The sequence below is a fragment of the Trachurus trachurus genome, assembly GCF_905171665.1.
Source record: "Trachurus trachurus genome assembly, chromosome: 9".
Taxonomy (NCBI): domain Eukaryota; kingdom Metazoa; phylum Chordata; class Actinopteri; order Carangiformes; family Carangidae; genus Trachurus; species Trachurus trachurus.
In genome coordinates, this window is record NC_139895.1 from 1,917,042 (window position 1) to 1,943,873 (window position 26,832).

The 26,832-nt window shown below is 43.6% G+C and overlaps 1 protein-coding gene across 1 annotated transcript in view; it reads left to right on the plus strand.

Annotated features, from left to right (window-relative positions):
• Positions 1-1,858: 1,858 nt before the first annotated feature.
• The window catches only part of cntrl (centriolin), a 49,817-nt gene continuing 24,843 nt past the window's right edge, over positions 1,859-26,832 (plus strand). Inside the window, exons 1-11 of the mRNA XM_083979803.1 lie at positions 1,859-1,938; positions 3,229-3,370; positions 3,984-4,176; positions 6,170-6,336; positions 8,676-8,795; positions 9,606-9,732; positions 14,144-14,217; positions 17,200-17,355; positions 24,838-24,970; positions 25,818-25,906; positions 26,140-26,271. Coding sequence (XP_083835929.1) covers positions 1,865-1,938; positions 3,229-3,370; positions 3,984-4,176; positions 6,170-6,336; positions 8,676-8,795; positions 9,606-9,732; positions 14,144-14,217; positions 17,200-17,355; positions 24,838-24,970; positions 25,818-25,906; positions 26,140-26,271 — 1,407 coding nt within the window. The 5' untranslated portion in view covers positions 1,859-1,864. The remainder of the gene's footprint in view (positions 1,939-3,228; positions 3,371-3,983; positions 4,177-6,169; positions 6,337-8,675; positions 8,796-9,605; positions 9,733-14,143; positions 14,218-17,199; positions 17,356-24,837; positions 24,971-25,817; positions 25,907-26,139; positions 26,272-26,832) is intronic.

Sequence of the window (26,832 nt, forward strand, 5' to 3'; positions counted from 1 at the left end):
GGAGGAGGAGCTAAAGACTTTAAAGCAGATTAGTCACGTGATGATTCTGTTCTTAATCTCCTTCCTCTCTCCCCCTCCTCCTCTCTTTTCTTCTCCTCTTCTCTTCATCATCCTGCTCCTCTGTCCTCTTCCTCCTCCTCCTCTCCTCTTTCCCCTCCTCCTCCTCCTTATCTTCTATCCTCTACTCTCCTCCTCCTCTTTCCTGTCCTCTCCTCCTCCCTCCTCCTCTCCTCCTCATCATCCCCCTCCTTCTCTCCTCCTCCTCCTCTTCTCCTCCTCCTTTCCTCCTCTCTTCTCCTCCTCCTCTCCCCTTCTCCTCCTCTCCTCTCCTCCTCTCCTCTCCCCTACCTTCTCCTCCTTATCTCCACCCCTCTCTTCTTCCTCCTCTCCTCTCCTCCTCTCCTCTCCCCTATCTTCTCCTCCTCTCTTCTCTTCCTCCTCCTCCTCTCCCCTCTCTCCCCCTCCTCTCTTCTCCTCCTCCTCTCCTCCTCCTCCCCTCCTCTCTCCTCCACCCCTCTCTCCTCCTCCTCCTCTCCTCCTCTCCCCTCCCTCCCCCTCCTCTCTTCTCCTCCTCTCCTCCTCCTCATCTCCTCCTCTCTTCTCCTCTCCCCCTCTCTCCTTCTCCTCCTCTTAATCCTCTCTCTTCTTCTTCCTCTCCTCTCGCCCTCCTCCTCTCTCCTCTCTTCTCCTCTCCTCCTCATCATCCCCCTCCTTCTCTCCTCCTCCTCCTCTTCTCCTCCTCCTTTCCTCCTCTCTTCTCCTCCTCCACCTCTCTTCTCCTCTCTCCTCCTCTCCTTTCCTCTTCCTCCTCCTCCTCTCCCCTCTCTCCCCCTCCTCTCCTCCTCCTCCCCTCCTCTCTCCTCCACCCCTCTCTCCTCCTCCTCCTCTTCCACTCCTACTCCTCCTCTCCTACTCCTCCCCTCCTCCTCCTCTCCTCCTCTCAGGTATCAGGTGCATCACAGAGGAGTTGTTGTTGAAGTTGTCTTCTTGTCGTCCTCTGGCTCTTCGTCCTTCAGCTACAGACCAACACATTCAGGTGTGTGTGTGTTAGTCTCTGTGCTTCCACCTTAAAGTCCCAGTCTGTAACTTATTTGCCTTTTTATGATCAAAATCAAACCTGTCTTTCATAAATCCGTATTTGACTGAAGGTGAATCACAGCTGCTACAAATGAAAGCTTTCTGGTTCCTTAGAATGAGTTGTTACAAGTCGTTACAAATACATAAGTGGGCGACGCACCGAACCGAGGCGGCCATGTTGCATCGTGACCGTAGGTAACCACGGAAACGGCCTGTTAAAACTGTCACCACTGTGTAGTGTGAGGAAGGACGGAGGCAGTGGTGTTGCATTCAGGTGCAGTCAGGCAGACGGCCGTCGGCAAACCAACCGGATGTCATTTTACTCCACCAGAGAAAGACGGTAAAACAATACCACATCACCATGACAACATGTTGTCACGGACACCACTTGTTTACATAGACGCTTGTTTATCCTGTTACATGCAGCGTCTGTTGTCTGTCTGACGTCTGCCCCATTTCACCTGAATGCAACATCAAGAATACGTTCAGATATGCAACCGCACCGCTAGATGGGGGGAATTCCTACGTACTATACCTTTAATAAAGTCAACTTTATTTAAACCAGGACGTTTTGACACTGAAAGAAATGTTTAAGATGTTTGTTCCTCTTTGTTTCTGTCGTCTCTTCACTCGTGTGGTGCGTTGGAGTTCACGACCTGGTTTAACGCGCGCGCGTGTGTGTGTGTGTGTGTGTGTGTGTGTGTGTGTGTGTGTGTGTGTGTGTGTGTGTGTGTGTGTGTGTGTGTGTGTGTGTCATCGTGTGCAGGTGTTAAATCTGAACCACAACATGATCCAGAGGATGGAGAGACTCGACGCTCTGACTCACCTGAGGGAGCTGCAGCTGGCTCACAACCGCATCCAGTGAGACACACACACACACACACACACACACACACACACACACACACACACACACACACACACACACACACACATATACACACACACACGTCAAACCACACACACATTAAATGTATCTTATCGAAATATAATAACAAATGAATTAATGAGAGAAAAAAACAAAATAACCAAAATAGTAATTAAGCAATGAATCAAGGGATAAATTGAAATGAATCAAAAGAATCGAGAGAATGAAACAGGAGATGAATTACAATGGCAACAGAGTATTAAGACAATCCCATAGTGAACAGATGATCTTTTAATTTCCTTTTAAAGATGGCTAGGGAGGGAAAGCTGTTAGTCAGGTGAATATACTTGTTCCATAAAGTTACACCTTTATATTTGATGGAAAACTGTGCTCTAGTGGTACAACAGAGTGGAATATGCAGCAGCTTAGATTGCCGAGTAAATTGGCAGTGTTGATTTTAGTGCAAAGTAAAAAAAATTTGCGATGTGTGTAACTGTGTGTAGAAACAAAGTGCGTAGTGACTGTAAGTTATGACCGGAGTTTTTTGGCTGTATTTATTATACAGTGTGATGGCATGTGGCATAGCAGCCCTTCCCTGTGTCAGTCAGTACGTTTACATGCAGAGCTGAATCCAACTATGCTCAAAATTCGATTTTGTCGTCTAATCGGACTTCTGTCCTTGTCTCAGTTTACATGCAACTGAGAAAACCGAATAACTGACGGGTCCATCGCCCCCTCATCCGTTGTTTCAGCGGGTTAATACGCCGACTGTCCTGTTGACTTTTCTGTCACCTCCTAAAAAACTGAATATAAACAACTTAGTAGCTTAATAATAAAGTCTCAACTGCAGTTCCTGACCAGACGCGCCAGTCTGGGTCGGAAATGTGTGAAATGCATTGAATCGGCGCTGACGTTGTTTTTTTTTTCTTTACTTTGCCGGGTTCGGGCGGCTTCTCTGCTCCACTTGGTGCCGTCTCTACGGTTGTGGAGCAGCGCACATGCATTGTCCAGTTATACTCCGACTAAGGTGTTTACATGACGGAGAAAATCTAATTCCAATCACATTATCTGGGTGTCTTAATCGGAGTTCTCCAACTCCGATTTCAGTCGGACTAAGGTGTTTACATGCACTTCAGTTGTCCAGTTATAGTCGGATTAAGGCAATAATTCGTTTTTTTCAAGTGTCATGTAAACGTACTGTGTGACTGTGACTGTGTGCAGGAGCATGGAGGGGCTGCAGCAGCTGTAACCATAGCAACCCTTCCCTGTGTGACTGTGTGCAGGAGCATGGAGGGGCTGCAGCAGCTGTCCAGGCTGCAGCAGCTGAATCTGTCCTACAACAGGATCCACCGCGTCCCCCGGTGGCTGGGCAGGAAACTGCAATCGCTGCACACACTGCACCTGCAGCACAACCTCATCACCTCTGTGAGTCAGGGTGTGTGTGAGTCTGTGTGTGAAATTAATGATAAAAGTACCAGGAAAAGTAACTATTGTTACTAACTGCTGTTAGTTCCAGATAAACGTCTTTTTTTCCGACTAGTTTATGAACTGAAACTAATGTGTTTATAACGTGACTACACTTCAACGTGACAGGACTTCTTGAGTCAAGTACCGCAGCATTTTATTGTCGGTAATGTTAAAGGAGAACTGTGCAACTGATGTTACAAGGTTGGTTTTCAGTCGTGAGACGCCAGGTGAAGACAGAGAGCCTCCGTTGTCACGGTAACAAGTCACAAGTCATGTAGTTAACTATCACAATTACTCCGGAGCTTTTTAATTAAGGGTTAAAGATGTAGCAGAGCCACGGGAGAAATCCTGCTTAGTGCCTCTTTAACAGCGTTGTTGGATTACGCCGTTCTTCCCGTCACTGTTGCTCTGTCACTTCCTGTTGTTCTTTGATCTTCATTAGTCGTCTGAAGCTATAAAACTGGAGTGTGAGGTCATGATTGACGGCTGCGATCGTGACACCTGTGTGTGTGTGTGTGTGTGTGTGTGTGTGTGTGTGTGTGTGTGTGTGTGTGTGTGTGTGTGCGTGCAGCTGTACGAGGTGTCCAGGCTGCGCTCTCTGAGCAGCCTATCAGAGCTCTCCGTGTCAGGAAACCCCGCCTCCTCGCTGCCACACTCCCGCCTCTTCCTGCTCTTCCACCTCAGGACTCTGGACCGGCTGGACGAGCAGCCGGTCACTCAGCAGGAGAGAGGACACGCCCCCCCCCGCCGCCGCCGCCACTTCAGTGCAGGTAACCGAACCGTAAACGTCTTTGCACACTGAGTCCATTTTTTTCGCATGCGTTTTTATTTTGTGTTCCAAATTTCGTAGAGGGAAACAAAGCAGCGGAACTATCATCATCACTTCAACAGTTTATTTTAGGATGTCAGTTCCATTTTGATAGATATTGATTATTACAGGGTATCCGCGGGGTCTTGAAAAGTATTAAAAGGTGATAAATCAATTTTGGGAAAATTAAGACCCTTAAAAAGTATTAAAAAGTCTTTTCATGACATTATAAAGTAGGGAAATGGCACTCAGATGCCGCCCAAGTCGAGCGAGTACTCGAGTACTCGGATATCGGCTGCAGCCCTACGAGAAACAAAATCAAACGAGCTGAGGCACATGTCATGACTGTCGTGATTGTAGTTTTTGTTTTTGGGGAGTTGAGCAATATTTCTTTTTTGATAAACTTTTCCTTTGATTTATTATCCCAGCCTATTTTGAATTCTGTTGTAAGTGGTCTACAGTCTTAATCACAAACTAAAACTGTTGAGTTAAAAGTGTCATTAATGTGAATGGTTACAGCTTGAAGTGGCGGTGAGGTGTTAAAAAATATTGATAAGGTCTTGAAAAAGTCTTAAAAAGGTATTAAAATTAACTTCAAGATTCCTGTATAAACCCTGTATTAGCTCACACAGTAAACAGAAGACGGACAATTTCCATGATCTTCAACAGCGGCTGGCGCTCGCACACACACACACACAGACACACACACTCAGGTGATCTCCCCCTTCTTTCTCTCCCTCTCCAGCAGTGTTGTGGGTAACGCGTTACAAAGTAAAGTAAAGTTACAAAGTAATGCGTTAGAGTACTTTAATTACTTTTTTCGTGTAACGTAACGCGTTAGTTTCATGAGTTGAGCAATCAGTAACTTAGTCTTGTTTTTTTTAAAGTAATCCGTTACTTTTTGCCGGATAAGGAAAGGAAAATCCCGACTGCAGCTGCTTTTTGTCAGACAGACTACTGTGCAACCTGCGGAGGTGTCAGCCGAGGCAGCGCTGTGATGCGTCTGTGCCCTGCTGACCTACGTTACCTATGTGTGTGTGTGTGTGTGCGCGTGCGTTTCAATTATTCGCCAGCGAAAAGGACAAGAACATAACGGTAAAATGCACTCTGCGTTGGTGAAAAGCTTCTGTCGACCGCAAAAAAATCCAGTGTGATACCAGTACATTTAACCGCATTTTTTACTTTTATTACACACAAGGCAGGAAGTTCACGTTTCGCCAGCCTCCCTCCTCTCCACACGTGAGTCCTCCGTTCAAACTGACAGACAGATCGAGCAGTGAAGCCGCTGAGAGGGATTCACAGCAACTCCTGAATTTTGATCAGTTCTACGATCAAAAAAAACAAAAAAACAAAACCCGCTATGTGGCATATTTCTGACTGTCTTTCCTGTTATTGTTATCCTGTAGAGCTAATTTGGTTGGATGACTGATGTTATTCGTCAGGACTCGGTGCATTTAAAAGAGTTGTGAGCTGTGTGTCTGTTAAGTTGCAGCATGTGCGAGGCGCTGCAAAAGGCTTTTAATTATTGGTAACACATGAGTACTCTAACGCGTTACTTTTATTCATAGGTAACGCAGTAATGTAACTGATTACTTTTAATTGATGGTAACGTTGTAACTTAATTAACTACTTTCCAAAGTAACTATACCCAACACTGCTCTCCAGCCTCAAAACACTGATGTGATTGGTCAAAAGACTTTTCACGGATGCGAAAAACGCATTAAATCGAACCTGTTTCGAAAACTTTTATGACGGACGAAAGTTTGGGACTCGGTGTGTAAACATGATCGACACAACATGAGGTCGAATTTATTTTTTGACGTGCGGCAATTTCGGACGAAAAAAACGGACTCAGTGTGCAAAGACCTTAACGCTGCGTTGGAGACGACGCACAACCCTGCGTCTCGCAGATGAATAAACAAAACTCGCTCGTGGTCGTCTGTGCTCAGAGGAGCTGGAGCGTCTGCAGACGGAGGAGGAGGAGGACGTCGGCCAATCAGAGCAGAGCAGGCTGCGGGCGGAGCGGCAGGCTGCAGTGACACGACTCCACCAGCAGGAGGAGACGGCTCACACACACACACTGCTGCAACAAGAGCTACACACCAAGACTGAACTGGTAGGACACACACACACACACACACACACACACACACAGGGCCTGTCCCATTCCTCCACACTTGGCTCAGTGCGCTTGGTTACGCACACACTTTGGTGACGTTTTGCAGGCAGAACGTATATTTGCATATAGGACGAATCTCCTTGTTGTTTACAACTACTTCCTGGTAGAAAACCAGCATGAGAACAATAGTGACGGACGAGAGTTTCACTATATTTATCTCATTTTTCATGTCACTATATCACCGTTTAGACTAATCTGATGTTTGTAAAGTCTATAAAACCAATGATTGGACAAACATTACTATTTACGTGTGCACATTTTTGTAATTAGTCATGGTTATCATAGATTAGCCGGGCTAACGGTTAGCTACCTGTTTAACTTTAATAACTCAGTGACTCAATAAACGGTCCATGAAAAAATATTTTCTCCAGCGGATATCTGAGTTCCAACATGACTGAGCTAACTGGAGTAGTTTCATGTCGTGTCCCACAACGGGAGGGTTTTAACAGCTGACGTCATGCTGTTAGCTTAGCTACCGTCGCTAGCTTAGCTGCTGCTGTTAGCTTAGCTACCGTTAGCTGTCCCTGTCAGCTGCAGCCACTGATGCTTTCTAGACACCGTGATTCCCCCAAACTGAATAAATACAACACATAGCAACACAAAACACACACACAGAAATAGTAATGTTTCTTCAATCATTTCAGATTTGTCTAAACGGTGATAGGGCGTGAAAAATATGATATATAGCTAAACTCTCGTTCGTTACTATTGATCTCATTCAAATTACGTGCTGGGTTTCTACCCGGAAGTAGAATGTAAACAACAAGGAGATTCGGTCTATTGTGTGCAAGCGTGTATTAAGTGGCCAAGCGTGTTGGGGGGATATTTAAAAGCAATCGGGACAAACTTGACAAGTGCAGCCTGTGCCAACACACACACACACACACAGCACAGCAACAGTTTTAATAACCAGTGCTGCTGGATCACAGTCTCATCTGCTCCTGAAGTGTCTCTATGCACAAGCCCAACTCTGTAAGTAAATAAAACAAACAAGAAAAACGAAAAAAGTAAAATAAAACAGAGCATGATGAATATAAAATATGACATTAAAAAGTCATAATTATGAGATAGAAAGTTAATTTCATTTTATTGAAATTAATTCAATCGCATTTCCTAAACGTGGCTTGTTGCTCCCGGTGACGTCGGACTTCACCGTGGTGCATTGTGGGATTTATACTTGGCCAAATACCGCTGGGATGCGGTCTTACCTTAAGTGTGGGTAAAGTGCAAATCAAGCGCGCTGCACTTTCAGTCATTGGAGAAACGGGACACACTGAGCACTGACACTAAGCCCATGAACGCACACGCCAAGCGCCCAAGTGTGTAAGTGTGATGGAGTGTGCATTAGGGCTGTCAGTTTTTAGAAAAATGAGGTTTGAACAAATATTGAATGACCCGTAATTCGTTCGGATATATTCGAAACCATCATCCCTCGCTCCCTCAGAGTGGGCGATGTGTGTATAGTGTGGATCCGTGGAGTCGTCATGTTGTTATATGAGAATAGTTTTTATACCAAACACAATCTCTTTGTCTTTGTTTCATGTAGAATAAAGTTACATTTGAATAAAGCAGCACATTTTGTCCTTTATGAAACACTAGAAAAATCAAATCTCCCTTTAGAACAATTAAAAACCTTTTATTCAACGGATTTCACCATGAATTTATCACTCACATTAAGACAATTATTTTTTGTATTACAAGTTCTGTGTTTAAATATGTAAATGAGGCAATATCTGATGAAATATTTGCATACATTTCCAGAACAGAAATCTGACCAATGGATAAAACTACTTTCAAAATTCTTGTTTTATTTTGTTGACATATTAGAGTTAGAAGTTTTTACAGAGGGGATTTTGAATATCTCTTTTTATCACTTTGTAAACGGCCTTTAAAAAAGATCGTAAAAGTCAGTCAAACTTTTACGATTTGTTGCTGGAAAAAGAGGAAATGACAAAGTTTGAAGAGAGAGAGCTTTACAATGATACCTGACATGACATAAGTCAGACTAACTTTTGGTAAATTTAGGAGAAATCTATTGAAAAAAGAGACAAAATGAAGTAAAATAAAAACCTTAATGTGGATTTTCTACTATTTCTTTCCACTAGTCTGAAGGAAGACATGATAAGGAAACAAAATAGGCCAAATCTAGAAATTGATCCATGCATGAAAAGACATTGTTTTTGCCTGTGGCGCCTGGCCTAATTGATTGACAGCTCTTATATGACTTCCTGTAGCCACCCTTTCACAGTAAAAGCCTTTCCTGTGTGTGTCCTCAGCTGGAGAAGACGACAGCAGAGTTGAGCCGAGCCTTTCACAGACTCTATGAGCTGGAGCAGGAGCTCACCTTCTACAAGATAGACACCAAGCTCCGCCCCCTGCCGCGCTGCACCGCACAGGTGACTGGAGCACACACACACACACACACACACACACACACACACACACACACACACACACACACACACACACTCACACACATTCATTAAACATTAATGTTATAAATGGTATAAATGAAGCAAACATTAAAAGGATAGTTCAACATTTTGGCAAATTGGCCCATTACCATCATAGCAGTAGGTTCGTTACCTTTAATTGTCGGTGCAAGCTATTTTTAGAACGGCGGAGCAGAGCCGTGAGCTGCTCAGAGCTACGCTATGGAGGCTAAAGGAATTTCTTGGTTTCCCTCATCAAACTCATCAAATACAAAATCCCAAAACTCCAAAACGCTTTCGTGGACAAGTTGTGACCTGCACATTCACCACGCTATGAGATAATAACGGAACGTTACGAAACGGAGCCGTTTTCGAGGTAAATACAGAGTCTGCTTGCTGAAAAACTGTCCCTGAACGCAACGCGCATCAGCGGTTTTGCATGAATTTCCCTCTAAAACAACTCTGTGTGGTAACGTTCTGTTATTATCTCATAGCGTGGTGAATGTGCAGCTCACAACTTGTCCACCAGAGCGTTGTGGAGTTGTTGGATTGTGTATTTGATGAGTTTGACGAGGGAAACCAAGAAATCCCATATAATGAGCCTCCGTAGCGTAGCTCTGAGCAGCTCACGGCTCTGCTCCGCCGTTCTAAAAATAGCTTGCACCGACAATTAAAGGTAACGAACCTACTGCTATGACTATAGGGATTATGGCAATGGGCCAATTTGCCAAAATGTTGAACTATCCCTTTAAAGTGTCTACACTGTCTCATCAGGAAGTCGACTCAGTGGCCGACAGTCCGTACATCGGAAAGGCTCGACCCATCAGGAACACCATCACCTCCACTCGGCACAGCTCCTCCTGCTCCTCCTCCTCCTCCTCTGTGCAGGAGCAGAGTGCAGGTGAACAAAGAGATCATGATTCTGTCTGGAGATGGTGTAATTTACATGTCCGGGGAAAAGTAGGAGGTTTAGCTTCAAACAAAATCAAAACAAAAAGTTCCTTAAAAGGAAACTGAGACAGACTCAGTCCAGTCTGATGATGGAGACGAGTTGTTGTTGTCCAGACACTGGTTCACCGAGGAGATGAAGAGGAGACTGTTCAACATGGCCGCCAGCAGGAGGGCTGACAGGTCATAATGTTCAAGCTGCAGCAATGGTCTGAAGAGTAGTTGATCTTAAACCGTGATCAAATTAAGGTTAAACTGATTTTAAACTGAAGTGAATGAAGTTGGCTTCTCTAAACCGAGTTTAATTGGTGTGAAAGCTGAATGAGTCATTGTGAACACAGTTGAACTGAACTCAGATCAGAGCTAATCTGCTGTGAAGTGGAGATTGGTGTGTTGGACCGATACATGAAATGATCCACCAGAGATCATCACTGACTTCCTACAGTCTCAGCAGCTTCGGCCCGTTCCAGGTGTGACAGATGCTAAAGGGAACTCTACCCCGACGAGGATGGGATTCGAACCCACGCGGGCAGAGCACAATGGATTAGCAGTCCATCGCCTTAACCACTCGGCCACCTCGTCCTGTGTCCCTCAATTCGGCTCCCTCCCAAATCAGCGTTCACCTTTAGCGTTCACTTTAGAGTTCACCATCAGTCTTCACCTTCAGCGTTCACATCAGCGTTCTGTCACCTTCAGCCCAATGAGCCTCAGTCACTCTCTCACCTGACTTCAGGTGGACGCTCACCGTGGTGTTTGAGCATCACGTTCTCTGTCTGCAGCTGTTAGAAACTGTTCAACATGGCCGCCAGCAGGAGGTCTGACAGGTCATAATGTTCAAGCTGCAGCGACGGTCTGAAGAGTAGTTGATCTTAAACTGAGATCAAATTAAGGTTAAACTGATTTTAAACTGAAGTGAATGAAGTTGGCTTCTCTAAACCAAGTTTAATTGGTGTGACAATGAGTCCTTGTGAACAGAACAGATCAGAGCTAATCTACTGTGAGGTGGAAGAACACACTGACATGATCGGTGTGTTGAACCGATACATGAAATGATCCACCAGAGATCATCACAGACTTCCTACAGTCTCAGATGAAGCAGCTTCGGCCCTTTTCCAGGTGTGACAGATACTAAAGTGAACTCTACCCCGACGAGGATGCGTGCAGAGCACAATGGATTAGCAGTCCATCGCCTTAACCACTCGGCCACCTCGTCCTGTGTTGCCTCAACTCTGCTCCCTACAGATCAGTGTTCTCCATCAGCGTTCACCTTCAGTGTTCACATCAGTCTTCACCTTCAACGTTCACATCAGCGTTCTGTCACCTTCAGCCCAATGAACCTCAGTCACTCTCTCACCTGACTCCAGGTGGACGCTCACCGTGGTGTTTGAGCATCACGTTCTCTGTCTGCAGCTGTTAGAAACTGTTCAACATGGCCGCCAGCAGGAGGGCTGACAACTCATAATGTTCAAGCTGCAGCGACGGTCTGAAGAGTAGTTGATCTTAAACCGAGATCAAATTAAGGTTAAACTGATTTTAAACTGAAGTGAATGAAGTTGGCTTCTCTAAACCAAGTTTAATTGGTGTGACAGCTGAATAAGTCCTTGTGAACACAGTTGAACTGAACTCAGACCAGAGCTAATCTGCTGTGAAGTGGAAGAACACACTGACATGATCGGTGGTGTTGAACCGATACATGAAATGATCCACCAGAGATCATCACTGACTTCCTACAGTCTCAGATGAAGCAGCTTCGGCCTTTTCCAGGTGTGACAGGTGCTAAAGTGAACTCTACCCCGACGAGGATGGGATTCGAACCCACGCGTGCAGAGCACAATGGATTAGCAGTCCATCGCCTTAACCACTCGGCCACCTCGTCCTGTGTTGCCTCAACTCTGCCCCCTCCCAAATCAGCGTTCACCTTTAGCGTTCACCTTCAGTGTTCACCATCAGTGTTCAACTTAAGTCTTCACATTCAGCGTTCACCATCAGTCTTCACCTTCAGTCTTCAGATTCAGCGTTCAGTCACCTTCAGCCCAATGAGCCTCAGTCACTCTCTCACCTGACTCCAGGTGGGCGCTCACCGTGGTGTTTGAGCATCACGTTCTCTGTCTGCAGCTGTTAGAAACTGTTCAACATCTGCTGTGAAGTTGAGATTGGTGTGTTGGACTGATACATGAAATGATCCACCAGAGAACACAGACTCACAGTCTCAGATGAAGCAGCTTCGGCCTTTTCCAGGTGTGACAGATGCTAAAGGGAACTCTACCCCGACGAGGATGGGATTCGAACCCACGCGTGCAGAGCACAATGGATTAGCAGTCCATCGCCTTAACCACTCGGCCACCTCGTCCTGTTTCGCCTCAAGTCTGCTCCCTACAGATCAGTGTTCTCCATCAGCGTTCACCTTCAGTCTTCACCTTCAGCGTTCACATCAGCATTCAGTCACCTTCAGCGTTCAGTCACCTTCAGCCCAATGAGCCTCAGTCACTCACCTGACTCCAGGTGGACGCTCACCGTGGTGTTTGAGCATCATGTTCTCTGTCTGCAGCTGTTAGAAACTGTTCAACATGGCCGCCAGCAGGAGGGCTGACAGGTCATAATGTTCAAGCTGCAGCGACGGTCTGAAGAGTAGTTGATCTTAAACTGAGATCAAATTAAGGTTAAACTGATTTTAAACTGAAGTGAATGAAGTTGGCTTCTCTAAAAGCTGAATGAGTCCTTGTGATCACAGTTGAACTGAACTCAGATCAGACAGAGCTAATCTGCTGTGAAGTGGAGGCAGGTGGAAGAACACGCTGACATGATCGGTCTGAAATGATCCATCAGAGAACACAGACTCACAGTCTCAGATGACACTCTTTCCAGGTGTGACAGATGCTAAAGTGAACTCTATCCCGACGAGGATGGGATTCGAACCCACGCGTGCAGAGCACAATGGATTAGCAGTCCATCGCCTTAACCACTCGGCCACCTCGTCCTGTGTCTCTCAACTCTGCTCCCTCCCAAATCAGCGTTCATCAGTATTCACCTTCAGCATTCACTTTCAGTGTTCTACGGTGGTCCTGAGGTGCAAATCACAACAGCAAATCAGAAAACACAACAACAAAAGAGAAAACACAACCACAAATTACTAAACTTTTTTTTATTTTTTGTTGTTGTGTTGGTCATTGTCTTTTCTCTTTTGCCATTGTATTTTCTCTTTTGCTGTAGTGTTTTCTCTTTTGCCGTTGTGTTTTCTCTTTTGTTGTTGTGTTTTCTCTTTTGCCGTTGTGTTTTCTCTTTTGTTGTTGTGTTTTCTCTTTTGCCGTTGTGTTTTCTCTTTTGTTGTTGTGTTTCCTGATTTTCTGTTGTGATTGGTGCCCTCAGGGCCACCGTAGTGTTCACATCAGTGTTCACCTTCAGCATTAACTTTCAGTTTTAACCTTCTCTGTCTGCAGCTGTTAGAAACTGACGTTGTCATGGAAACACGGCAGACTGAACACAAACCTCCTCCTCCTCCTCCTCGTGCACAGGTGATGCTGAAGTCCTGCAGGTGGCTCGTCACACCAGGCAGCAGGAAGCAGAGGAAACCGCAACACACCGACAGATTGGTGATCGGTGATCGGCGTGTTGAACCAATACATGAAATGATCCACCAGAGATCATCACAGACTTCCTACAGTCTCAGATGAAGCAGCTTCGGCCTTTTCCAGGTGTGACAGATGCTAAAGTGAACTCTACCCCGACGAGGATGGGATTCGAACCCACGCGTGCAGAGCACAATGGATTAGCAGTCCATCGCCTTAACCACTCGGCCACCTCGTCCTGTGTTGCCTCAACTCTGCCCCCTCCCAAATCAGCGTTCACCTTCAGTCTTCACCTTCAGCATTCAGTCACCTCCAGTGTTCACATCAGTGTTCACATCAGCATTCACCTTCAGCATTCACCTTCAGCATTCAGTCACCTTCAGCGTTCACCTTCAGCATTCAGTCACCTTCAGCGTTCACATCAGTGTTCACCTTAAGCATTCACCATCATTGTTCACCTTCAGCGTTCACTTTCAGCATTCAGTCACCTTCAGCATTCTGTTACCTTCAGCATTCAGTCACCTTCAGCATTCTGTTACCTTCAGCATTCAGTCACCTTCAGCATTCAGTCACCTTCAGCATTCAGTCACCTTCAGTGTTCACCTTCAGCGTTCACATCAGCATTCACCTTCAGCATTCAGTCACCTTCAGCGTTCACCTGCCTGATGAGCCTCCAGGTGGACGCTCACCGTGGTGTTTGAGCATCACGTTCTCTGTCTGCAGCTGTTAGAAACTGACGTTGTCATGGAAACACGGCAGACTGAACACAAACCTCCTCCTCTTCCTCCTTGTGCACAGGTGATGCTGAAGTCCTGCAGGTGGCTCGTCACACCAGGCAGCAGGAAGCAGAGGAAACCGCAACACACCGACAGGTAACACACACACAGACACACACACAACCCTAACCTAACCTCTTAGGTCGGCGCTGGGGGCGGAGTTATCTTTCTAGTGGGAAAGCAGCATAAGTTTGTTGATACTACGGTTTTCCTCGATTGTTTACACACATTTTCTGAAAGCATGCCTCATACTCTCATAACTCTACACACAAATCCAAAAACACACACACTAACTTAGCCCTCACTTCTCCTGCAAAATGAAACTTTACATTCAAAACAATGTTATTTCTTCTCTAAATGCTGTTTTAGTCTCAGATGACACACACAAACCATCATATTATGAATAGAGATTTATAAGAACCAGTTGAACTCTGATGTGCTCAGTGTAAAACACTATGATGAATGGAAAACACTTCTACTCCATTCATCATAATGACTTAAGACATAAGAATTTCACTGTACTAGCTGTATATGTGACAAATAAAGTACCCTTACCTTTACCTTTACCTTAGGCTTTCGTTTTCTTTTCTTTTTTTACAGTAACTACAGACATTACATTTATAAATGTGTTGTAAAATGTTAGAATATTGTTTTTATATGATATACGATGCAGCCGTGCTGATGTGACCACACACACACAAAAAAAGAGTTGGTCGGGGTCAGCTGGTTTATGGCCGGACAATTTTGAAAGACTGAACACATAATTTTGACAAGATGAGAGACTACTGTAACATGTAGCTCACCTAGTAGAGCAGCTCTCTTTGCAGTCAAAGACTTTGTTCTAGTCTAGGTTTGAATCCTTGCATCAACATGCAATTTTGGTGATCAATGCATTTTCTTTTCTCATCATCATTATGATCACTGCTATCTACGGTATGTGTGTGTGTGTGTGTGTGTGTGTGTGTGTGTGTGTGTGTGTGTGTGTGTGTGTGTGTGTGTGTGTGTGTGTGTGTGTGTGTGTGTGTGTGTGTGTGTGTGTGTGTGTGTGTGTGTGTGTGTTATGTGTTTTGGTGTCAGTCCATCACTGCCTGTTATGTTGCCCTTTTATGCTAAAGCTCTGATTGCTAATTGTAAAACAGTGTTACAGGTGTTTACCCATGTGATGAGTCAGTGTGCATAGGCAAGGCAAGGCAAGGCAATGTTATTTGTATAGCCCCATTTTTACCAACAGTTTGTCTCAAAGGGCTTTTACATGGCATCATAACAACATCCTCTGTCCTTAGACCCTCACATCCACTGAGGAAAAACTCCATGGAAACCCTTTTAACAGGGAAAACCAGGAGAAAGCTCAGGGTGAGCAACAGAGGAGGGATCATCACCCAGGACGGACAGACAGACGGGACAGAGATGTTGTTACAGACAAGAAAACAGTTTACAACAGAGAATGTGAGAAACATGGAAATGTTAGCAACAGTTACAGAACAACACAGTAGGGCAATTAACTTTAGAATTTTGAATAACAGTGTGTTACTCGTGAAAATTGGTCAACACTGTTAGCTTAGCCTGCTAACACTGAAACCTGTTAGCTTCACCTGCTAACACTGAAACCTGTTAGCTTCACCTGCTTACATCAGAACATATTAGCTTCACCTGCTAACACAAAACATGTTAGCTTCACCTGCTAACACCAAACCTGTTGGCTAAGCTAGCTGTCAACACAGGGGAATTAGCTCAAATGGTAGAGCGCTCGCTTAGCATGTGAGAGGTAGCGGGATCGATGCCCGCATTCTCCACAGACTTTTAACTCTTTCCTGTCTCTGCTCTGAGCTGAGTGACCATTGACTCAGTCTGTCTGGAGAATCTGACGCTGCTCACCCATCGGTCAACACTGTTAGCTTAGCCTGCTAACACTGAAACCTGTTAGCTCCACCTGCTAACATCAATACATATTAGCTTCACCTGATAACACAAAACATGTTAGCTTCACCTGATAACACAAAACATGTTAGCTCCACCTGCTAACATCAATACATATTAGCTTCACCTGATAACACAAAACATGTTAGCTTCACCTGATAACACAAAACATGTTAGCTCCACCTGCTAACATCAATACATATTAGCTTCACCTGATAACACAAAACATGTTAGCTTCACCTACCAAACCTGTTGGCTAAGCTAACTACCTCCACGGGGGAATTAGCTCAAATGGTAGAGCGTTTTCTTATTCTTTTTTTTTTTTCCAATAAATTAACAAAAAAGATACAACAACAAAAATATCCATCCTGAAACAATATCGATGATGGGGTGACTCGTACAGTTTCTTTCTTTCTTCTTTTTTTTGTTTAACCCATGTATATACTGTATATATAAGACAAACAAGGAAACAATAAGTGGAAAAGCAGTAATCTGTCTTCACTGACATTAGTGGGTATTTGCACATATACTATGTGCTTACCTGCACAAACATACACATAAGCGTGCTCGCTACACATATGTACATCTACATGGTCAAACATACGCATAGATTTTACAGAGATATATACAGTACAGGCCAAAAGTTTGGACACACCTTCTCATTCAGTGTGTTTCCTTTATTCTCACTGAAGGCACCAAAACTATGAATGAACACATGTGGAATTAACAAAAAAGTGTGAAATAACTGAAAACACGTCTTTTCTTCTTTGTCTTCTCTTTCTTCTTTTCTTCTTCCTCTCCTTCTTCCTCCTCCTCTATCTCTGCCCCCACCAATTCTAGTTTCTTCAAAGTAGCCCCCCTTTGCTCTGATTACTGTTTTGCACACTCTTGGCTTCTCTTGATGAGCTTCAAGAGGTGAACCTGACCTGAAAATGGTTTTCACTTCACAGGTTGACAGCCTTGTCAGGGTTCATTAGTGGAATTTCACTGAGAATCTACAATGTAAATAGTCATGAAAATAAAGGAAATGCATTGAGTGTTTCCAAACTTCTGGCCTGTACTGTATATTTAATATTAAGGTCTGCCCTGCTCTATTGGGAGATTGAGATTTTCTTCATGAAAATTGTGCCAAGTGTGTGTGTGTGTGTGTGTGTCCAGCAGGGGGTGCTGTGTCTCCTCCTCAGGAAGCTGTCGACCCTGCAGCAGCTGAGAGACGACGCTGATGAGACGGAGAGACGGGTGGAGAGACAGAGGGAGGAGAGGAGGAGGACGGAGAGACCGGTGGAGGAGCTGGAGGACACGTCAGACCCACAACATGTGAGCGAGGCGACGTTCGTCCCAAAATTACAATATGAACCGTCCCAAAGTGGATGTATGTCGTCCCAAAAAAGTATTGTTATGTCCCGATTCTTCTTTACTTTGGCTCATTGCTGTTAAAACGCTACTCATAGGATTAGGAAATTAATAACTGTATTTTGAACACAAGGCCTATACAAGAAAAAAAAAGCTAAAAAAAAAATAAAAAGCTACTATAGTCAAAACACTATAGTACTATCACAGTACTATTACAATGCTATTACAGTACTATTGTAGTACTATTACAATACAATTACAGTACTATTACAATGCTACTACAGTACTATTGCAGTAAGGTCAGAGAAACTCCAGTTTCTATGACCTCATCAGAGTCCAGATCAAACCTGTTGTGTAGTTGTAACAAAACCCGGTGTCGACGAGGATGGGATTCGAACCCACGCGTGCAGAGCACAATGGATTAGCAGTCCATCGCCTTAACCACTCGGCCACCTCGTCTGTAGGGAGAGGGAGCGGCCATGTTGTCCCACAATGCACTGCTCAGGCTGAGAGGAGGACACACACACACACACACACACACACACACACACACAAACACACGCAGCAGCTGCAGCGTCTCAGTGTGTGTGCTGTGTGAGCTTCATTGTTGTGGTTAAATGATTGACAGCTGAGCAGCCTGACCTTTGACCTCCTACACAGGAAGTGACCAGCAGCGTTTCACTGGGGAATTAGCTCAAATGGTAGAGCGCTCGCTTAGCATGTGAGAGGTAGCGGGATCAATGCCCGCATTCTCCACAGACTTTTAACCCTTTCCTGTCTCTGCACTAAGAATCTGAAGCTACTCACCCATTGGTCAACACTGTTAGCTTAGCCTGCTAACATCAATACATATTAGCTTCACCTGCTAACACAAAACATGTTAGCTTCACCTGCCAACACAAAACATGTTAGCTTCACCTGCTAATGCCAAACGTGTTGGCTAAGCTAACTGCCTCCACAGGGGAATTAGCTCAAATGGTAGAGCGCCAGTTAGCATGTGAGAGGTAGCGGGATCGATGCCCGCATTCTCCACAGACTTTTAACCCTTTCCTGTCTCTGCTCTGAGCTGACTGACCATGGACTCAGTCTGTCTGCAGAATCTGACGCTGCTCACCCATTGGTCAACACTGTTAGCTTAGCCTACTAACACTGAAACCTGTTAGCTTTACTGGCTAACATCAAAACATGTTAGCTTCACCTGCTACATCAAAAACATGTTAGCTTCACCTGCTACATCAAAAACATGTTAGCTTCACCTGCTACATCAGAACTTGTTAGCTTCACCTGCTAACAACAAACCTGTTGGCTAAGCTAGCTGTCATCACAGGGGAATTAGCTCAAATGGTAGAGCGCTCGCTTAGCATGTGAGAGGTAGCGGGATCGATGCCCGCATTCTCCACAGACTTTTAACCTTTTCCTGTCTCTGCTCTGAGCTGACTGACCATGGACTCAGTCTGGTCAGACGATAGTAAATGCAGCTTGTTGCTCTGGTCCTTCTGGTCTCGGTCAGAAGGAACTGCAGGAGTTGTTGTAGCCTACACTTCCACTAACTCCACCAGAACGCTCAGAGAAACAGGTTTCAGCTGCAGTTAGCTCTGCTCAGAAAGTCTCACCGCCCTTATTTAACAGCAGGTGAAGCTAACATGTTTTGGTGTTAGCAGGTGAAGCTAACATGTTTTGATGTTAGCAGGCTAAGCTAACAGCGTTGACCGATGGGTGAGCAGCTTCAAAATCTCCAGAAAGACTGAGTCCATGGTCACTCACCTCAGAGCAGAGATAGGAGAGGGTTAAAAGTCTGTGGAGAATGCGGGCATCGATCCCGCTACCTCTCACATGCTAAGCGAGCGCTCTACCATTTGAGCTAATTCCCCGGTGCGAGTGACTTCCTTCCCCTCCTCAAACACACACACTCTCACACACACACACACACACACACACTCACACTCACACATCCTTGTAAATCTATCTTTGTGAGGACATGTCATTGACATAATATATTCCTCAGCCCCTTACCCTAACCTTAACCATCCAAAACAAATGCCTTACCTTAACCATTACTCTAAACCTAATTAAACCTAAAGTCTTAACCCTCAAATAGCGCTTGGAAAAAATGAGGACCGGCCAAAATGTCCTCACTTCCCAAAAATGTCCTCACTCTGTTGGTTAAAAACTCTTCTCTGGTCCTCACAACGTAGTAAGTACAAGAACTCACACACACACACACACACACACAGTAACCATGAGTCTGTGGTGAAATCTGCACAAACAAGCAGCAACAGGTCGCCGTCTCTTTAAGAAGCTCTGGCCCCTCCCCACACCCCCCCCTCTGCTGTCACAGTTTTAACTCACTCCCATTGGACAGACCATGCCCTGTCACTCTGCAGCGGACGCTCTGATTGGCCGAGAGAAAGATTTCCTGTGTTGATTCAAAGAGAGACAGAGAGAGAGGAAGAGAAGTTTTCACTGAGAGACGAGAGGAGAACAGAGTGGAGACGAGTCGAGGATGGAGGGATGAAGAAGTGAAGAAGTGAGTGATTGTTAGAGCAGAGAGGAGGAGGAGGAGGAGAAGAGGAGGAGGAGGAGATGATGTTCTTTACTGTCAACGGAGGAGAGGAGAGGAGGAGGGGAGGAGGTGCAGGATGTTACCCAGCAGCCCCCGGTGGTCTCTGGGGGGGTTAGACTGTACAAACACCGTCTGTGTGTCATAAAGTTTCAGTGTTTGAAGTCAGTTCACAGTTTATTTATTTATTTATTTTAAGACAACAAGTTTTTGATTTAAACAAAACAAGTTTATTTATTTATTTAATTATTTTAAAACAAGTTTATTTATTCATTTTAAAACAAATGTATTCATTTATTTTTAAAACAACAGGTTATTTACATTAAAACAAGTTCATAAACTTATTTTAAAATTTAAAAAAATACATAAATGAACTTGTTTTATATAAATAACCTGTGGTTTTAAAATAAATGGCTATTCACATTAAAACAAGTTCATTTATTTTAAAACAACAGGTTATTTATTCATTTTAAAACAACACGTTATTTGTTTTAAAACAAGTTTACGGTATTTATTCATTTTAAAACAAATGCATTTATTTATTTTAAAACAACAGGTTTATGTATGTAAAACAAGTTCATTTATGTATTTTTTTTATTTTAAAACAAGTTTATTTATTCATTTTAAAACAACACGTTATTTGTTTTAAAACAAGTTTACGGTATTTATTCATTTTAAAACAAATGCATTTATTTATTTTAAAACAACAGGTTTATGTATGTAAAACGAAGTTCATTTATGTATTTTTTTTTAAATTTTAAAACAAGTTTATTTATTCATTTTAAAACAAATGTATTTATGTAGCCTATTTTTAAAACAACAGGTTATTCACATTAAAACAGGTTTATTTATTTATTTTAAAACAACAGGTTATTCATATAAAACAAGTTCATTTATGTATTTTTATTTTATTTTAAAACAAGTTTATTTATTCATTTTAAAACAACAGGTTATTTGTTTTAAAACAAGTTTACAGTATTTATTCATTTTAAAACAAATGTATTTTTTTTAATTTTAAAACAACAGGCTTATTTATTTAAAACAAATGGTTATTTATTTGAAAACAACCTACCTAGCAGTAACTTACAGGTACATTTTTTGTGTTGTCATGACAATGAAGGCTTTACTACAACTACTTCTATTTTAAAACAACATGTTAATTCATTTTAAAAGCTACCTTACAGCAGTAACTTACAGGTAATTCTGTGTTTTAATGTGAACTGAACAGGAAACACCAGATAAAAGATTCAATATTTAACATCAAAAGAGTGAAAACACAGTGAAATGAATGAAACTGATGAATCAGCAGCGACACAGACACAGTGAAGGAAGCTGAAGCAGGGTGGGGGGGTGGCAGGGGGGGCTGTGAGGTTACACTGTCACAGGGGAATTAGCTCAAATGGGAGAGCGTGCGAGAGGTAGCGGGATCGATGCCCGCATTCTCCACAGGCTGTGAACGCTTTACTGTCTCTCTGAGGTGAAGCTGTGCTCATATATATGCATATACAGTACATACAGTGGTGTTTTTACATGTAAAAAAGTGGTGGGGCACCATCATTTCATAGGAAGGCTGCACACCAGAAAAAACACAGTGCTTTCTGTTGTTACACTGCAAAAATTCAAAATCTTACCAAGAATATTTGTCTTATTTCTAGTCAAAATGTCATTTCTAGTTAAAATAAATCTAATTCTACTTAAAATAAGACTCATCACATTAAAAAGTAGCTTGTTTTTAGACACTTTTTACTTTTTTCAAGCACATTTTCCACTTTAAATAAGTAGAAAAATCTGATAGAGGAGCAAGTTTTTCTTTCTTATTACAAGCACAAAAAACCTGCTTTCACTGGCAGATTTTTCTACTTATTTCAAGTGAAAATTAGTTTGAAACAAGTGAAAATGATCTAAAAACAAGTTAATTTTTTGGTGATGAGTCTTATTTTATGTGGAAAGAGTTTAGTTTTGACTAAAATTGAGACATTTTGACCAGAAATAAGACAAATATTCTTGGAAAGATTTTGAGTTTTTGCAGTGTACTGATTATGTTCGTCAGGGATCCATGCACTGTAGCGATCACACAAGTCTAAATGAAGAATGTAGGCTAAGATTCCACGTCATAAGCTGACAAAACCAAACTCAGAGCAAATGAGAGAACAAGGAGGGAGCAGCAAAGAGCTCATTAGGGCTGGGACGATATGCTTTTCTCCCGATTCGATTCTTCTACGATTTTTTGGATGGCGATTCGATTTAAATTGCGATTCTACGATATTGCCGATTCTCTCGATTTTTAGTCTTTAGCATTTTTAACATTTATCTGCACACAAATACTGTAGGAGCCTATAAATTAACATACTGCATTATAAAGTGAACTTAAACCCTTTTCAAAACCTGGACTCTCTGTATGTAAAAAAAGGCGAACAAATGCACATTGCACAATATTTAAAAAAAATTTAAAAAAAAAAAAGAAAAAATCGATTTTTGAAAAAAGAAAATCGATTTATACATCGTCAAAAAAGATATCGCGATATTTATGTGAATCGATTTTTTCTCCCACCCCTAGAGCTCAGTACTGAAGGCCACAACGGAGACACACACACGACTGTTAGGGAACAGATCCATTCTATGACAACAACCTTATGACGACAACAACAACAACGACAACCTTATGACACTCTTCACCATCTAGATCCAGCACAACAATAGCGGATTTCTATTACAATTAATTACAAACGTGAATTATCCCGCTGCTTTAAATCTATAACAATATTGTTCCGTTTGAATAAAATAAATAGACATAGTAAATGCACAGACCAGCGCCATAAAGGCAGCATGATGATGAAAACTCCCAAAACAAACGTCGGAGCAAATTTCCTAACAAGCGTTACAAACTGACCACAGACTCTGGATAGCGATGCTAATTTCTGTTAGCCCGTCTATGAGGTTTTACATTATACGTTAGCATTAAGCTAGCTGACTTTATATGCTTAGTTGTGACACTGGCTGTGTGTGTTTTGAACGTGGTTTCAAACTATGTGGGTTTGATTGAACATCTTTGATGCTTAAATATATATTGCCGCTTAATATATTGCTTTACTCCTCTTTTTATTTTGGTACGTACACCGGCCGTTACGATCGCGGTCGGAACGTTTTAAAGAGACAACGAGGAGTTTTGGAAAAGTGTAGTGTTTCCACACTACATTTATGAGCCTCTGCGCACCGTGAAATTCTTTGACCGCCGCAAGACAGACTCATGTTTTCATTCATCAAGAATTAAAGTCAGAGGTTGGAAGACGATCACATACCGTCGTAGTTCCCACCATAAACGGAGATTCGGCGGCGTTATTCTCATGACTCGCCACGAAACCGAAAGTAAAGAAACGCTGGTCGGCTCGCCCAGCATTTCCACCACCACTAATAATAACAAAATAACCATAGAGACAAAACCATAGATTTATCTAAAATGGACCATTAACAAGTGGTAACGTAGATTCATCACCATTAATATCAGACTTTTTTATTGTCGCAGAATTTTTCGTTCTGCCGATGGAGAAACTCCTCGTTGTCCCTTTAATTACGCGACGTAATACGTAATGAACTGTGCGGCAGAGTAGTGTCCGAAAGTGTTTTTCATTTGACCAGTGAGTCACAATATTGAATTCACTATAGGGGAGAGTGGGGTAAGTTGAGCCACTTTTTGTATTCAGGATCACTACATCAAGACAATTATAGTTTTGTTCCTAACTAACACATCTGCATATATTTCAGGATGTTTTGCATCCCTACAAATGAACAGAATGAGTGTAAATATAACTGTTTTTAAAATATAGCATGTTCAAAAAAAGTGGTCTTGTGACTCAACTTGTTGGCCATAGTAGTGGGGTAAATTGATCAACCCCCCCTCCTTTCCTTCCATCCATCTCCTACCTCCCCCTTTACTTAATATTTCATCTGTCCAGGTTACAGGTGAACACAAACTGCAGGGACTTCCTGCTGAGCCACCAACTCACTGAGATTTGGGGAGTTTTGCAATTACGTGGCATCTTGGGAAGAATCCCAGATATTTTTCTTTGAAAGTAAAGTTTGGCCTCACTTTAAACAACTTTTCCTGTTTATAGGAACATACTTACTGTAATCACAAACATACAGAATCTTGATTTAATCATTTGGACATATACAGCCAAAATACATTCACTAAGTGTATAGGATAGGTGGATCAACTTACCCCTGGCCAAATGGATCAACTTACCCCACAGCTACCTTGGCTTGGGTTTATTGCTCTCACAGCTAAAATGGTGCAGTTTCATGCTAGGTTTACTACCTCATGTTGTAGCTCATAGATACCACAACCCATGTATACAACAAATTTGCAATCATCTCTTTTGGTCTAAACACAATTCTCATGAAACTTATGATCGGCAAAATTCACTCTCGAGAGTGAAAAATGATTTTTTGGTCATAAATGTTAAACCACTTTACTCACGTGGTTCTAATCTTCACAGACTCCATGAAATGATGCCTGCCTCCCTAATATTTGGTCACATGCTAATTTTTTCCTATAGTTTCCTAGAAACAAGGGGTGGGTCAACTTACCCACTGGCTCATCTTACCCCACTCTCCCCTATAGTGAGTAAGGAGTAGGGAATGGGTGAGATATTTTGGACACAGCCCATGTCTCAACACAAACAGGAAGTCACGTCATCGTTACTTTTTCATTCATTCACTTTCAGGCTGCTGCAGAAACGACTCATTGTTTTATTTTTCATCTCGTACGTTTTCGCGTTTACGCACGTTTGTTTTTGCTCCGACTCCGAATTTTACGCACTGGCCCTTTAAAGGCCTGTGTGGGGGTTGTGACTCTGCTCTCTGATTGGCTGCCGTCTCCCTCGCAGGCCCATGTGACCTCGCTGTTGGACAGGATGAGTCGCAGCCAGAGCGAGCTGGAGGGTCGCCTCGACGACATGCTGTCACGCATCGCCACGGAGACGCAGGAGATCAAAGAGCTGGAGCAACAGCTGACCGACGGTGAGGAGCCCGACGGCCAATCACAGAGCAGCAGGAGGAGGAGGAGGCCTGTGATTGGCTGTCAGTGTGGGAGGTGGAGCCACACTCATCATCTGAGTTATCATTCAAGTTTTTATTTTATTTCTTCTTTTACGCAAATTAAACCTCCTCTTCTTCCTTCTCCTCCTCTTTTTCTTCTTCCTCCTTCATTTATTCTTCTTCCTCATCTTTTTCTTCCACTTTCTCTCCTTCTCTTCCTCTTTTTCCTCCCCCTCCTCTTCTTTCTCCTCCTCCTCTTTTTCTTCCTCCTCTTCTTTCTTCTCCTCCTTTCTTTTCTTCCTCCTTCATTTTCTCCTCTTCTTCGTCTTTTTCTTCCTCTTCCTCTTCTTATTCCTCTTCCTTCTCCACCTCCTCTTCCTTCTCTTTTTCTTTCTCCTTTTCCTCCCCCTCCTCTTCTTTCTCCTCATCCTCTTTTTCTTGCTCCTCTTCTTTCTCCTCCTCCACCTTTTCCTCTTCTTCCTCCATCATTTTCTCCTCTTCCTCGTCTTTTTCTTCCTCTTCCTCTCCTTCTCTTCCTCTTCTTCTTCCTCATCCTCTCCCTTCTCCTTCTCCTCTTCCTCCTCCTCTTTCTCTTCCTCTCCTTCTTCTTCCTCCTTCACCTCCTCTTTCTCATCCTCTTTCTCCTTCTCCTCTTCTTTCTTTTATTTCTCCTCCACCTCTTCCTTGTCATCCTCCTTCTCCTCTTCCTTCTCCTCTTCCTCCTCCTCTTTTTCTTCCTCCTCCTCTTCTTTCTCCTCCTCTTCCTCCTCCTCTTTTTCTTCCTCCTCGTCTTCTTTCTCCTCCTCCTCCTCCTCCTCCTCCTCTTCAGGTCAGATTTTGGCCAATGAAGTCCTTCAGAGGGATTTGGAGGGAATCATCTCTGGACTTCAGGAGTATCTGAGAGGACTCAGAGCTCAGGTACACACACACACACACACACACACACACACACACACACACACACACACACACACACACACACAGTAGTACAGTGTGTGTGTGTGTGTGTGTGTGTGTGTCTCTGTGTGTGTGTGTGTGTGTGTGTGTGTGTGTGTGTGTGTGTGTGTCTCTGTGTAGAGTGTGTGTGTGTGTGTGTGTGTGTGTGTGTTGTGTCTCTGTGTGTGTGTGTGTGACGTTGTGGTTCTGCTCAGGCCCGTCAGACGCAGCAGCAGCTCCACAGTCTGGAGGCTGAGAACCAGAGTCTGCAGCTCCACCTGCAGGACGCTCAGAGCCGCTGCAGGCAGCTGGAGGAGGGCGCCGCCGCCACGACGACGCACACACAGGTCAGTCCGTCCCTCCCATAGACTGTAAAAATATGGACGTAGCGTCCGTGACGTCATCCGTTGGTTTTGGGGAGTCGTTTTTATGACTCCAACATGGCGGCCTGAACAGCGCCATGTTGGATTGGCCGGCCGAGAACCCGCCCACTGGCCTCGAAGCAGCTGTCCACGGACCGCTCCGGACTAGTGCTGCACGATTAATCGAATCGCAATCCCGATGTCACGCCGTGCAATTGACCTATGGCTAAGCCACGCCCCCAAACGCGATGAGCCAATCACAGTGCGCATAGCTAGCCCATACACTGGGACATTCTCTGCTTCCACGTCCATTGAAATGCATTGCAGTTAGTCAGTTTTCATTGGTTTTTATATGTTTTTTCTTGACATTTTAAGTTTAAATGGTCAAACGGTGTTCATGGGGTACATGCAGCTCAGACACTAGGTATCCTGAGAGGCCACGGGGGGATTTTTTTTACCTTTTCCCAAGCCACATCTCAACCCAGAGAAGTGTCTGCTCTGGATAAAGTTATGCAGTAGACCACAACACCAACTAAACGTGGATAA